Consider the following 16,145-nt stretch of genomic DNA (forward strand, 5'->3'; position numbering starts at 1 on the left):
GAATACGAAACCTATTAATTTGACGTACATTGTATAGAGATATATATTTAATAGATCGCAATAAAGACTTTATCACGGCGATTGTCGTAAATCTAAATGCATTGTAAATTTAATTTGTTTTTCCTTTCGAAATACCAGCTTTTTAACGTATAACGAACTGTTGCTTTATAAATAAAAAAAAGCTTTTAAGGCGCTTTCATTTTCTTAAAAATACCCAAAATAAAGCTCTGTAGCATTTTCACTTGAAGAAAATCTCTCTCATTGTTTTGGGAAATATTCAGTCGTCAACAACGCGTTGGTATCAACGTACACCACCTCATCAAGAGGAAAATCACAGTGTTTTGGAGTGTTCGGGAGTGCGTTCGTCGTGTGTGCATCAGTGTTCTGTTTTATAAACAAATGTTTTGAAATTTCATTTAATGCCAAATTCAATTTCAATTTAAATTAAAATGAAATTTGCCGAGCACCTTACGGCACACATTACGCCGGAATGGCGTAAACAATACATCAACTATGAGGTAGGCAAATAGCTAAATACCTTAAAAATTCAAGTGTTTTCCACAAAAAGTTTTTCAAGTGAAAGTGAATGAAAATTTTCTTGTATCTATACATACATATGTATGTATATACATATAAACATCCATCTGATTGTTCAGCTGTATAATAAGTCGCGAACACAACAACAAAGAGTACAAAATAAACGATGACGTCACTGTTCCTTCGACAGCGTGAAAATGTTTTTGGGAAATTTTTCGGCGCCGGCGCAGTAAGCACCGCTCAGCTGTTTGCCGGGAAAATGTGCTTTTGGTTAAACATAAACAAATACATTGAAAAACACGTGCTATACAAACTATTTTGTTTACAAACAGTAGGTCAACAGGTATAAATGAGGTGGGTCATATGGGGCTGTGTTTTTTGTGGGGGTGCAATAGTCATACGTCATCAATATTGAACGGCAAACCTGCTAGACATACGAAAGTGAAAGTATATTAAATAAAACTGTTACATTTTTTTTAGTCAAAACATTGGGCGCCATTTCTTTAAATTGCCGTAAAATAATATCAGCAATATGTATTTTCGTTTAATGATTTACTCAGCTGATGTGAAAATGTAAGAGCTGGATGGGAACATATATTTCAAGTTCTTAACATGACAAGGCACACTTCATAATAAGGAAGTGTTTCAGTCCACGCATATATATCCAATATAAAATTTATAGAGCAGGGTATCCTTAAGACGACAAATATTTGTTAATCCCTTTGGTTGGCTTATGTCAGCTTCAATCAGATTTTTGAATTATGTTTAAGTCCACTGAGCCTGAACTGTTCCCATTTTTGCTAAATTTTACTTCGTTATATGCAGCTCTCATTTCGGTATATTTTCAAAATTGAAATTTTCCTATGGTGGAGTGCATAAAAAGTTTTGGCGAGCTAATTGCTCGGAGTAGTGCCATGTATCGGAATAGCCCCATGTATTTTGTTTGACCTATCAGTATGTTTATAAGAAAACCAGTGGGCCGCGTTGTACAGTCGGACGGGGCCGAACATACGATACCCTACTCAACTACCACGAAAATCTAACTTTCTGCGAATTTGTATTCCGAGTCTGGGCAATATTTCGTGATAGTTGCACCCTCTTGCCCGATTAGATATCAACAGCACCTCTATTTACACTGACATATTTTCCGAATGTAATTAATATTCAGTACATCCCTTCTAATTACTTGTCCAGATTCCCTTCACCCTGGATTGTGTTGTGATGTTCGGCTTTCAATTGTGGCCTATAGAAAAAAATAATTTTTCGGTCCACTTCGTCCCAAAATTATTATCTGATCATCACCGAAAATTATGGGCGTTGTCATTGACCATACCTGGATCCTCATTCCGCTCTCTAGTGTGCTAATGGGTTACTAAGTGTTACTAAGTATTTGAGTGTAACTTCCACATCCGAGTACATACGACAATATAATTGTATCAATTTAAAGGTCAACCACTCCTTTTGGATATATTATCTATCCTCGGTTCTATGTCCTTCAGGTGAAAATCTATGTAATTTGTAATTTTTTCACAAAAAATCAGGGTCCATTTGAACCGCTAAATATTGACCGATCTTTATCAAAACAGGCATGCTTATTCTGTAGGTATTCCCCTTCCTGTGGAAGAGCTGTCGTTATGCTACCTCCTATAGAAGACCTGCAGGACAAAATAATACCTACAGCTCTCCCAGAGGAAGAAAAATACCTCCAGATCTTCTATAGGAAGAAGAATACCTGAATAGAATACACATTTTGTAATTTTTTCACAAAAAATCAGGGTCCATTTGACCCGCTAAATATTGACCGATCTTTATCAAAACAGGCATGCTTATTCTGTAGGTATTCCCCTTCCTGTGGAAGAGCTGTCGTTATGCTACCTCCTATAGAAGACCTGCAGGACAAAATAATACCTACAGCTCTCCCAGAGGAAGAAAAATACCTCCAGATCTTCTATAGGAAGAAGAATACCTGCAGCTCTCCTATAGGAAGAAGAATACCTCCAGTTCTTCCATAGTAAGAAAAATAACTGCAGCTCATCCATAGGAAGAAGAAGACCTCTAGCTCTCCCAGAGGAAGACTATTCTGGATGTTTGAGCCAAAAATAAAGTTTCATTCCCTTAATATTAATCTTTTACCAAAAACAATAGGGGTCTTCATTGGCCAAAAACCATCCTACATGCGAAATTTCGTGAAGATGGGTCCATAACTGTGGCCTGTATCGTGTTTACAAATTATAATGGAAAGACGGACTCGACTAAAGGTCCTCCTGGGGCTGCACAAAGTTATAATCCCCTGACAACGTAGTTGTGTAGGATATAAAAACTATAATTTAGCTCGATATGCTTAACTATAGTTTTTTTCTTTTAATAATCCCTTTCCTTCTCTTTATTTTATAGGAAATGAAGGCAATGCTGTATGCAGCCGTTGAACAGGCACCGTCGGCCGAATTGGTAGATCCCGAAGTTCTAACACGTTATTTTGCCAAATTCGATGAGCAATTTTTTCATTATTGCGATAAGGAATTGGCAAAAATCAACACCTTCTATTCAGAGAAAATGGCAGAGGCAACTCGCAAATATGGCAATCTACGCAGTGAACTAACCGAAACTCTGGAAATGGGCACCGTGAAAAAACAGCCGAAATGGAAATCGAAAACCCCACTGGGCAAACGAAATGTACCGGCGCGTAAATTACAAGATTTAAAATTGGCATTTAGTGAATTCTATTTGGGATTGATATTGCTGCAAAATTATCAGAATCTTAATTTTACTGGCTTTCGGAAAATACTCAAGAAACATGACAAATTGTTGAATGTTGATTTCGGAGCGACGTGGCGTAAGGAGCACGTGGAAGCGGCCCATTTCTATGTTAATAAAGATATCGATCGTTTGATACAGGAAACAGAAACCGCCTTTACTCATGACATAGAGGGCGGTGATCGTCAGAAGGCCATGAAACGTTTAAGAGTACCACCGCTGGGCGAGGCACAAAGTCCTTGGACCACATTTAAAGTGGGATTATTTTCGGGTGCCTTTGTGGTCCTATTCATCACGGTCATACTTTCGGCCACATTCTATGGATTTGGAGAGGATTGGCGGGTGGGGTTACGTATGTTTCGTGGACCCTTCCTAATTATTGAATGTCTCTTTTTGTGGGGTGTCAATGTGTATGGATGGCGTTCGTCGGGTGTTAATCACGTTCTAATATTCGAATTAGATCCCCGAAATCATTTATCCGAACAGAATATAATGGAAATTGCATCTGTATTTGGTGTTCTATGGGCAATTTCTGTATTATTTTATATCTATTGTGATCTCCTGGGTATACCACAATATGCTCCGCCTATATTCCTGTACACGCTCATGGCGGCATTTCTGCTCAATCCAACAAAAACATTCTATCATGAAGCTCGCTATTGGTCGGTACGTGTGTTGAGTCGTGTGATTATGGCACCATTTTTCTTCGTAAATTTTGCGGATTTCTGGCTGGCCGATCAATTGAATAGTATTGTGCCGGCCTTTTTGGATATACCATTTGTGATATGTTACTTCCGACAGAATCCGTCGTGGAATAAAATGGGTTTAGGTAAGTAGGAGAATCACCTTAAAGGAGGTTTTGTTATATGTATATACATATATGATAAAAAAAAATGATATGATAATAAAATGGATAACACCATTTTCCCACCCTAATGAAGAGATTCGACAACAAATTTCACCTTGTTTAACATAAAATATTTACTTTGCCAATTTATTTTACTTTTCTCTTTTTTGCTTCTTTACAGAAGGTGGCCGTTATTGCATTGAGGATGTCTCCATTGTACGACCTATCGTTGCCCTGTTACCTGCCTATTTCCGTTTTGCTCAATGTATACGGCGTTTTCGTGATACTAAAGAGACCTTCCCACATTTGGTGAATGCTGCAAAATATGCTACATCATTTTTTGTGGTAATTTTCTCCTACCTATATCAGACCACAAATGGTGAGTAGAATTTAATGAAACGTAGTCTATTGGGACAGGGGTGAACCTGCCTAATGTAGTGGGTGGAACGCATGGGGTCAACGAAGTGTTTTTTTTTCATTGTCGAAGTTTCAATTTGGGGCAAAAAAAAAATATTCTCCTTAAGGGATTGATTAATTGTGGCGAATTTGTCTTTAAATATTTTATGCTGGCGAAAAAAAAAGATTTATATTGTTTTATTTCTCGGCATTTGTTGTTGTTGGTTATTTTGTCTTCTTTTTGGGTTTCCTAGCCGAAAACAAATAGAAAAATATTGGCTAATCATTGTTGGTTTTAGGATACTTAATGAATCATTTTTATGTGGTAGCCCAGGAAAGGGAATGTTGAGGTGGTCTTTGGAATATATGCATATACATTTAAATGAGCGGGAGGGGGTTTGATTGATGGGTTATGTTCGAAGATTAGAAGAAGATAGACAGACAATAAAATGTAAGCTGACTAATACAATTTTCTTTATCGTTTCGCTGGCAACCATTACCAAACCCCTAGATTTCCATAATACAATCAAAACAAAAAAATTGTATATTAGAATCTTTTGACATTTTTCATGAGTGGAGTTAAGTTCACCGCCCCTATGACAACATTGGTAATTAAGGGTTAAATTTTGGTTTTTAGCCTTTGTATCTCAAGGAAGGTATGTCAACAGGCGGACATTCAAAATCGACAATAAAATAAGTTTATTCTGATCAAGAATATATATACTTCGTGGGGTCAGTATTACCAAAACATTGTTAATAAAAAATGCTAGATTTTGTTCAAAAAAGTGCAGAAAGTGCTAAATAATTTAAAAAAGTGCCAAATAAAAGTGCTAAAAATTGTATAATCGAAATTAGAATCGGCTGTAATTTGATATTTTGGATTCTCGTTGGGTATAAATTTCCCCACCAAAAATTATAAATGTGGGTCTATGTTCCGGGATAGGCCCTAGAGAACGAATTTTGTGGACTTCGGTCACGTTTATCCATCAAACCGACTATAAAACGGTATATACATTAGAACTTTTTACCGGGTTAACCTTCTTTATGAGGATTTATTTGACATATATGCAAAGGAATTGACAATTGAAACCCACTAGGTTAACCAAATCCGGTTTAAGGTAAACGTACTATAATTTGAAACTTTTTATTTTAATAGTGTGTCAAATTTAATACCAGTTTTGTGGGGTTTTCGAGAATGGCATATATGCAGTAAACTGTCAAGGCGAAGGTTTATACAAAGTCCTCATATTAAAGTACTGCTCTATTTTCTTTACTTTGAAGATTTTAGACCCATTCTCTACATAGGTATAAAGGTTCCATCTTATTTGCGTTCTTTTAAGGTTTAGAGCCGTTGAGAGGTGTTTAAAGCCATGTCTGCGTTTGCATTTCCTGCAAAATTAATACGGCTATGCAGGATAACTTTAACTGGTACAATGTGAGCAGTTAAAGTGGGAAAGGACCTCTCGGAGCCTTTCAATACCGAACGAGGATTAAGACAAGATGACAATGTCGTGCGACCTGTTCAGCATTATGCTTGAAAAGGTCATACGAGATTCAAATGTGAACAGAACAGTACACCAAACAGCATATGTTAATCGCCTACGCTGACGACATCGACATAATGGGTCGATCATTGCGATCGGTAACAGCCACCTTTGAACGAATTGGGAAGGAGCCTGCCAAAGTGGGACTGGCAGTAAATGACAAAAAGACCATGCTGATGTTATCAACGCGCAAGAAGTCCATTAGACTCGGGCCAACTGTGAAACTTGAAAACTACAGCTTGGAGGTAGCGAACGATTCTATATACCTCGGTACTGCCACAAACAAAACTAATACAATCAGGATCAGTAAGGATCAATGATCCTTACTCCAAATTTCAGTATCCCAGCTCTATCAGTTCACCGAAAAATTCAAATTATAAACAAATTTAGTACAATTTAATACCGATAATTATGAATTTGCCAAACTACATCCAGTTTTAAATTTTCAGTGTTCCAGCTCTATCGGTTCACCCAAATCCACATGTGGTACCATTTTGTATACATTAGTACAAATTTCCAAAACTTTCTACATAGTCCAATCCAAAACCACAACAGTGACCCTAACTCTAAATTTCAGGATCCCAGCTCTATCGGTTCATCCAAATTGTACCAATTATAGTACGATTTAGTACTTTTCGTACACATAAGTAAAAAAAATCCAAAACCTCGTACATATCCCAATCCTATATTCCGACAGTAATGTTAATTTAAATTTTCAGGATTCCAACTCGATTTGTATCCCCAAATTACATTTGTACCGAATATAGTACCATATAGTACCTTTCGTATACATAAGTACACGCTTGCAAAGTTCCTTATATCGACCCTGCTTCTCAACCTATATTTGCATTCCAAATTTCAAGCTTTTTAGCTCTATCCATTCACATTCTACAAAACTGTACCAAACTTAGTACTTTTTAGTACTTATCCGATACTTATAGTTCGAATATTTCAAACTTAGTACATTTTAGTACATTTCGTATACTTAAAGTTCGAATGTTCAAAAACCCTTTGCTCATTTAAAATTACTCTCTTCCTATGTACCGTTACAATTGATGTCTTTCTTTTTGCTGAAAGACAGACAAAACTGTCAGAGGGTTAATATAAGAATTGTTTTTTTTCTAAACTATGTACCTTCATACGATTTTAAGTACAAAATTTTAGATTTTTATTCCGACAAAAATTTTTTTTGACACTGACAGGGTTAAGTGTTCTTGCTCTACCGGTTCGCAAATACAAATGGTACCACATTTAGTAATATTCGTAACGTTCTAGTTTGAATTTCCAAAAACCCAGCCTTATCTTTCACCTTTGGACCAAGAGCGACCCTCACCCCAAATTTCAAGATTTTAGCTTCAGCCGTTTCGTCTGGGCGTTGATGAATCGTTAAGTCAATCAATCAGTAAGTCAGTCAGTCAATCACTTTACTCTTTTATTAGTATAGATAGATATACAGACCACAGATCGGAAGTTTAAAAGCCCACTACCCAACAACATTCGCTGATGTATAGTTCCATGCGGCTTTGGAAACCACATTTCATGTTTATAGTGGTGGGTTATAACATCTTTTCCTCTTTGTACTTTTATTTCTAACACATAAAAAGTGCCCAAAGAACAAACATATAATACTTTTTATGTACTCCACTGTATGTGGTTCATACGCTAATTATACCTAACACTTACTGCGGTATACCGTACTAGATCCTCTGAATGTTAGGTAGACTGCTCATTTATTATATAAAATTGTTCGAATTATTTATGGCGTAAAACATTGTCCGTTATCCTTGACTGTTATATGTATGTAGCATCCTGCAGATAACAATATTATAATGAAAGAAAAATTGAGTTCATTTACTACTTTTACCTCAATTGCTATGAAATTTGCTGTAACCAGACTAACTGCTCATTAAAATACAAAACATGTTGCACATGTTTAATTTTCAGAACTTTTGCTTAATTCGTCTATGAGTATTAAATGAAATGATGGTAACAATTTTTTATGTGTACATACATACATTTTTCCCTCGTGTAAAAACACATGACCTTGAAGGTGGAAAAAAGACTTAAAGGTGCCCAGCTGAGAAATGTTTCACTAAAACGATGTTTGCAAACATTTTATTACATAATAACAGTTTTCATTCTCCTTCGTGGAGGATAGCGAAATGTTGAGTCATTGGTGTGTAAAATGTGTAAACAATTCTTAAATGGGACAATAAGTAAGCAAATGGAAAATAACCAAAATACCGACTAATGAGAGGGGCATACCGAACCACGAAAATCTAACTTTCAGTATTTTTGCAACCTCTTGACTGATTATAGGTCAACAGCTCTACTTTCTAACCCTGGTATATTTTCCAAATCTTATTTTCCCAGGTAAATATTTACGCCATAAAATACAATTTTTTATCATTTTAGGTTTTGGTTGATTTGACCCTCGTAATATTGACCGATCATCATCTAAACAGCCGTTCTAAGTATTTGGCCAGATCCCCTACGCCGCGTATTATAATGGTCTCTAGAGTGACTAGCAATTCAAAGATAAAAATAAAATTTTCGGTATCACCGACAATTATAGGCGTTGTCATTGTCCATAATTGTAACTTCATGTAAAACTTTAAAGGGATCAGCACGGCATTTTCGTCTGGGTAATAGTACAGCAAAACAATGTTATAACACATAGGCACATTCAATATTATGTTGGGGAAAAAGGAATCCATTATTTTTTTCGGCATATGGCTGTACTGATAGATTTCTCGTAAATATCGATTACACAATTTCAGTTTTTTGCTTGTTGGAGTAAAAAACTTATTTTGCTGTTTTTTGTTTGGTGCATTCAGTTGTGAGTTACAGGGTATTGGAAATAGAAGTGAACAAAGAGAAAAATCAGTACATTGTACAGTTTTTCATTGAAAAAGGCGAAAATGTAAGCCAATCGGCTGAAGTTGTGAATGGGGTTCATGGTTCCGATACTGTTACGGTTTCGTAGATTCCGTCCAGGAATTTTAGATGTTAAAGATGCACCTCACACAGGCCTACCTGTCGCCGTCCATAAAATCGGAGAAATTGTAGAAGTTCACTGGCATGTTAGCAGTCGTAACATCGCCGAGGAGCTAAAAATCGCCCATAACTGTTTTAAACTATTTACACAAAAAATGGATTTATTTTTCCCCAACTTAATATTTACCTATAACTCCCACATACAACAATATAATTGGCATCAATAAGGGTCAAGAACTCCACTTGGATATACTATCAACTTATCGGGCCTATGACCATCAAGAGTAAAAATATACGCCCAGAATACAAATATTGTCATTTTTTACACAAAACTCTGGATCTAGCTGAACCGCTAAATATTGACCGATCTTTATCAAAAAGTCTAGATTATTCTTTGGCCACATTCCATCCCATGGTGTAATATTTCGTGGGGTTTGGGTCATAATTGAGGCATTTAGAGTGAACAGGCGAAATTAAGGTTTTTTGTCAATTTCATCCCCTAAATATCAATGGATCATTACCAAAAAAATAGGGATCTTCTTTGGTTATTTCCAGAACCCATCCTAAGTGTAAAATTTTGTAACGATTAGTCCATAGCTGTTGTGTGGTGTGTGTTTACCCATCTCTGGTAGCTCCATATATTTTATATGTGTGTAACTCCGAAGACCTTCTCCATAAACCTTAGGGTGAGAGTATATATATATATATATATATATATGTCGGCACGGCTGACTGATACTTTTTCCTTGATTTCCTAAAAACACCAAAAAGTGGACCAATGTAGGTGATGCATGGTAGGGGGAAAATCCCCACAATACTGCATTTTAGAGGGCACAGTTATATGAGGATGGAATTACCGAACATTTATAGTTATAATTATATGAGGTGCTATGCTTGATAGAGGACTGATATAGCTCTATTTCGAAACTAACATTTTTGCATCAGAATACATTTTTTACGTTAAATATTAAAAATACCGAAATCGGTTGGTATCATTATATGGGGGCTAGGCCTAACCTTAACCTCTAACCTTACGTTCTCCATATCCTCTGCAGGTGAAATGATTACAACAGAGTCTTAGAATCAAACACAAAACCCGGAACAAATCAGATGACTATTTTAAAACAAACCAGTAAGGAAAGTAGTAAAGTCGGACGGGGCCGACTATATGACGGGGCCTTCACCACTATGGGTATATTAAACAGGACTATTAACATGAAATTGGATGAAATAAAATATGTGATATTTATCTAAATGTGAATCTACCTAGATCTATCCATAAACATGTCATTCGTTTGTTACAATGGGACAAAAGTATGTAAATCGACTTCAAACAAATATAAATAGGTCATCCGTTGGGCTATATCTGTACTTCTAGAAAACGCAACTACGTAATTCTATGCTCAATTTTGTAAGTTGTGCAAAATTTGATGTCAATCTGACTAACATGAGCAGTTTGATGTCCAATTTACTTGAAATCGGGCGAAAATATATATGGAAGCTTTATCAAAATATTAAGCGATTTCAAACAAACTTGTCATAGGTTAGGTTATACTAATTTCAGAACATTTTGTTCCTATTGGTTCCTTGGTGCGTCAATTACTTAAAATCAATCTATAATAAAAGAGAGCTATATCTAAATCTAGGCCGATTTTCACGAAACAAGGCTGACATCACTCTAGGCTCAATTCAGTACGTTATGCCAAATTTCGTGCAAATCGAAGGATATATAGGGACGTTGGTGCACAATTTACATGAAATCGGACGGGCTTTATCTAAATCAGGACCGATTTTCATGAAACTTGGCGGACATCACTCTAGGCTCAATTCAGTACGTCATGCCAAATTTCCTGCAAATCGATGGATATATATGGACTTTGGTGCACCATTTACATGAAATCGGACGAAACTATATATGGGAGTTATATCTAAATCAGAACCGATTTTCACGAAACAAGACAGACATCACTCTAGGCTCAATTCAGTACGTTGTGCCAAATTTAGTGCAAATCGAAGGATATATAGGGACTTTGGTTCACCATTTACATAAAATCGGACGAAACTATATATGGGAGCTATATCTAAATCTGGACCGATTTTCTCGAAGCTTGGCAGACATCATTCTAGGCTCAAGTCAGTACGTTATGCCGAATTTCGTGCAAATCGAAAGATATATAGGGATTTTGGTGCACCATTTACATAAAATCGAACGAAACTATATATGGGAGCTATATCTAAATTAGGACCGATTTTCTCGAAGCTTGGCAGACATCACTCTAGGCTCAATTCAGTACGTTATGCCAAATTTCGTGCAAATCGAAGGATATATAGGGACTTTGGTGCACCATTTACATGAAATCGGGCGAAACTATATATGGGAGCTATATCTAAATCTGGACCGATATTCTCGAAACTTGGCAGACATCACTCTAGGCTTAATTCAATACGTTATGCCAAATTTCGTGCAAATCGAAAGATATATAGGGACTTTAGGCCCCATTTACATGAAATCGGACGAAACTATATATGGGAGCTATATATAAATCTTGACCGATTTTCACGAAACTTGGCAGACATCATTCTAGACCTAAATGATTAGGCTGTACCAAATTTCGTGCAAATCGAAAGATATATAGGGACCGTTTACATTAAATCGGTTAAATATATATATGGGAGCTATATCTAAATCTGAACCGATTTTTCCCAATTTCAATAGGGTTCGTCCTTGGGCCAAACAAATGAGCTGTGCCAAATTTCATCTAATTCGGATCATAAATGCGACCTGTACTTTGCTCACAAAAATACATGGACAGACGGATGGACGGACGGACATGCATAAATCGACTTAGAAAGTGATTCTATGCATATTCTCAAAAGGAACCATGTGTCTATCTCGTTTCCTTTTGCCTGTTACAAACATATGCACAAAGACATAATACCCTGTACCACAGTGTTGTGAAGGGTATAAAAAGGGGGTTGGTTATATCCCTAAAATGGGGTGAATATTAAAAATATTTGGTAGGGAGATTTGTTACTATATACGACTACCAAATACCAATTTACAGCGAAAAACGCGCTTCAATTTTCGGTTGAAATACCAAAATACCGAAAATTGGGGGTACCCTTATAATTTTGAGTGGAGATATTTTGTACCCAATAAGGTTAAAAAACACGCTCCACAATGCCTAAACGTGGACAGATAAAGCCCATCTTTGAACTTGACCTGCCTGCAGACAGTAGACGACTCTATGCAAAATTTTGGCGATATATCTCAATTCGTTTAGAGGCTAGAGTGATTACAACAGACAGACGGACATGGCTATATCGTTGATCAAGAATATATATATTTTATAGGGTCGGACATTATTATTTCGATGAGTTACAAAAGGAAAAAACAAAATTAATATACCCTCCATACTATGGTGGAGGATATAAAAACCTCGTTCATATCGGCTGGATCGAACGTTGTAGACCCTTCACCACGTGGAGTACATTAAAACCAGTAATTGTTTGGGACCTTAGAGATATACCATGACATTTTTTTTTGTAGAAAGATTGAACTTTCAATGAGAACGCAGTGTGAGTCTTCGGTAAAAAAAATGGGCCAATAATCTCCAAAATACATAAAACGTTGACCAATATCCAATGAAAACTCAACATACTGAATTATAGCCAATTTGGTGTCCCAATCCTTCAAAATACCAAATAATGTAGAGTGCCGTTTTATGGGGACTATCCAAAAATCGATAGTTTTGCTTTCCAATGGAAACTCAACATACCCAATGGTAGTCAATTCTATAAAAAAGCTTAGAAAAAATGGCGAATATACGGTGATTATACCGAAACGTGGACCGATATATCCCATTATTAATACCAAACATCCTAGTAATAATACCAACGTATGTGCAAAATTTCACATACGTTGGTACAGTATTTTTCGGTTAATTGCACATCAAAATTTGCACAAATTTTCGTTCAATTAACCGAGGAACCAATTATCCGAACCCGCTTTATTGAATAGTTTGTTCAATTACAGTAATCGCGTAGTACTTTTCATTAAGCCTTAGCGCTTAATCCGGATTAAGCCTTAAGCCGGCTAAGGGTACTTGACCCCGGCTTAATCCGGATTAAGAGACACTTAATCCGGATTAAGCCGGGTCAAGGACCCTTCAACCGGATTAAGCCTTAAACCGAATTAAGAGTCTCTTAATCCAGATTAAGTGTCCTTAATCCGGATAAACCGGAGTCTAGTACCCTTAATCCGGATTAAGCGTTAAGGCTTAATCCCTGGATTAAGGCTTAATCCCTGGATTAAGGCTTAATCCGGGTTAAGGGTCATTTAATCCCGTATTAAAGCTTACTCCAAATTTATGGTCATTGACCCCGGATTAAAGGCCGTCATTTAACCCGAATTAAAGGTCATTGACCCCGAATTAAGGGTAGACAAAGGGGAAGAGCTAGAATTCTGAACTTTTGGATGTGGTTCACTGATGGAAAGTTAGAAGGATGTAGATGCTCCATTTTAGAAATTCGTACTTATGTGTATGAAAAGTACTAAATTTGGTACTATTTGCATTAAGTTCACCGTAAAGAGATTGAATACTTAAAAATAGGAATTAGGATTACTATTGGAGTACAGGATTGAGGTACTTATGTGTACTAAATGGCCATCATTTAACCCGAATTAAAGGTCATTGACCCCGAATTAAGGGTAGACAAAGGGGAAGAGCTAGAATCCTAAAATTCCGGATAAAAGGACACTTAATCCGAAGTAAGGGTCATAGACCCAGGATTAAGGCCTAATCCGGATTAAGGGTCCTTGACCCAGGATTAAGGGACATTTAATCCGGATTAAGGGACATTTAATCCGGATTAAGTGTCTCTTAATCCGGATTAAGCCTTAATCCGCGGTGAAGGACCCTTAATCCGGATTAAGTGGCCCTTAATCGGGATTAAGCCTTAATCCTGGGTCTATGACCGTTACTCCGGATTAAGTGTCCTTTAATCCGGAATTTTAGAATTCTAGCTCTTCCCCTTTGTCTACCCTTAATTCGGGGTCAATGACCTTTAATTCGGGGTCAATGATCTTTAACTCGGGTTAAATGACGGCCCTTAAACCGGGGTTAATGTCCCTAAATTTGGAGTAAGCTTTAATACGGGATTAAATGGCCCCTTACCCGGATTAAGGACCCTTAATCCGGAGTAACCTTAATCCTGGGTCAAGGACCCTTAATCCCGATTAAGCCTTAATCCTGGGTCAAGGACCCTTAATCCGGATTAAGCATTAATCCTGGGTCAAGGACCCTTAAACCGGATTAAGCCTTAACCTCCTAATCCTTAATCCGGATTAAGTGTCCCTTAATCCGTTTTGGGGTCCTTGACCCAGGATTAAGGCTTAATCCGGATAAAGGGTCCTTGACCCAGGATTAAGGCTACTCCGGATTAAGGGTCCTTAAACCCGGATTGAGGGTCCTTGACCCTGGATTAAGGCTTAATCCGGGTAAAGGGCCATTTACTCCCGTATTAAAGCTTACTCCAAATTTAGGGACATTGACCCCGGATTAAAGGCCGTCATTTAACCCGAGTTAAAGGTCATTGACCCCGAATTAAGGGTAGACAAAGGGGAAGAGCTAGAATTCTGAACTTTTGGATGTGGTTCACTGATGGAAAGTTAGAAGGATGTAGATGCTCCATTTAGATTGAGATTAAATAATTAAAAAATAGGATTTAGGATTACTATTAAATGTCCCTTAATTCGGATTAAGTCTTAATCCCGGGTCAAGGACCCTCAATCCGGGGTCAAGGACCCTTAAACCGGATTAAGCCTTAATCCGGATTAAGGCCCACTTTATCCGGATTAAGAGTCCTTGGCCCCTAATTAAGGCTCAACCCGTATTAAGGGTCCTTGACCCCGGATTGAGGGTCCTTGACCCTGGATTAAGGCTTAATCCGGGTTAAGGGTCATTTAATCCCGTGTTAAGGCTTACTCCAAATTTAGGGTCATTGATCCCGGATTGAAGGCCATCATTTAACCCGAATTAAAGGTCATTGACCCCGAATTAAGGGTAGACAAAGGGGAAGAGCTAGAATTCTAAAATTCCGGATTACTTAATGTCCACTTAATGTCCCTTAATCCGGATTAATTGGCCCTTAATCCGGATTATGTGTATCTTAATCCGGATTAAGCCTTAATCCGCGGTGAAGGACCCTTAACCCAGGATTAAGGCTTAATCCGGATTAAGGGTCCTTAATCCGGATTAAATGTCCCTTAATCCTGGGTCAAGAACCCTTAATCCGGATTAAGCCTTAATCCTGGGTCTATGACCCTTACTCCGGATTAAGTGTCCTTTAATCCGGAATTTTAGAATTCTAGCTCTTCCCCTTTGTCTACGCTTAATTAGGGGTCAATGACCTTTAATTCGGGTTAAAGGATGGCCATTTTAGTACACATAAGTACCTCAATCCTGTACTCCAATAGTAATCCTTATCCTATTTTTAAGAATTCAATCTTTTTACGCTGAACTTATTGCAAATAGTACTAATCCGATTAATAGAGGATCCTTGACCCGGGATTAAGGCTTAATCCGAATTAAGGGACATTTAATAGTAATCCTAAATCCTATTTTTTAATTATTTAATCTCAATCTAAAATCTCAATCTAAAATCTACATCCTTCTAACTTTCCATCAGTGAACCACAACCAAAAGTTCAGAATTCTAGCTCTTCCCCTTTGTCTTCCCCTTTAAGATTTAATCCGGATTAAGGGACACTTAATCCGGATTAAGCCGGGGTCAAGGACCCTTAAATCGGATTAAGCCTTAATCCGGATTATGCCTTAATCCTGGGTCAATGAACCTTAATCCGGATTAAGAGGCCCTTAATCCGGAACTCTTAATACGGATTAAGTGTCCTTGACCCTGGATTAAGGTTTAATCCGGGTTAAGGGTCATTTAATCCCGTATTAAGACTTACTCCAAATTTAGGGTCATTGACCCCGGATTAAAGGCCATCATTTAACCTGAATTAAAGGTCATTGACCCCGAATTAAGGGTAGACAAAGGGGAAGAGCT

General features: G+C 37.3%; 1 protein-coding gene across 1 annotated transcript in view; it reads left to right on the forward strand.

Annotated features, from left to right (window-relative positions):
* The first annotated feature begins 433 nt into the window (after window positions 1–433).
* LOC133329384 (solute carrier family 53 member 1) overlaps window positions 434–16,145 on the forward strand; it is a 31,564-nt gene continuing 15,852 nt past the window's right edge. The window contains exons 1-3 of the mRNA XM_061537858.1: window positions 434–518; window positions 2,932–4,120; window positions 4,320–4,517. Of these exons, the coding sequence (XP_061393842.1) occupies window positions 450–518; window positions 2,932–4,120; window positions 4,320–4,517 (1,456 nt within the window). The 5' untranslated portion in view covers window positions 434–449. The remainder of the gene's footprint in view (window positions 519–2,931; window positions 4,121–4,319; window positions 4,518–16,145) is intronic.

This window comes from Musca vetustissima, unplaced genomic scaffold (assembly GCF_032173495.1).
Source record: "Musca vetustissima isolate MV318-11 ecotype Yass unplaced genomic scaffold, APGP_CSIRO_Mvet_v1 utg2026, whole genome shotgun sequence".
Taxonomy (NCBI): Eukaryota; Metazoa; Arthropoda; class Insecta; order Diptera; family Muscidae; genus Musca; species Musca vetustissima.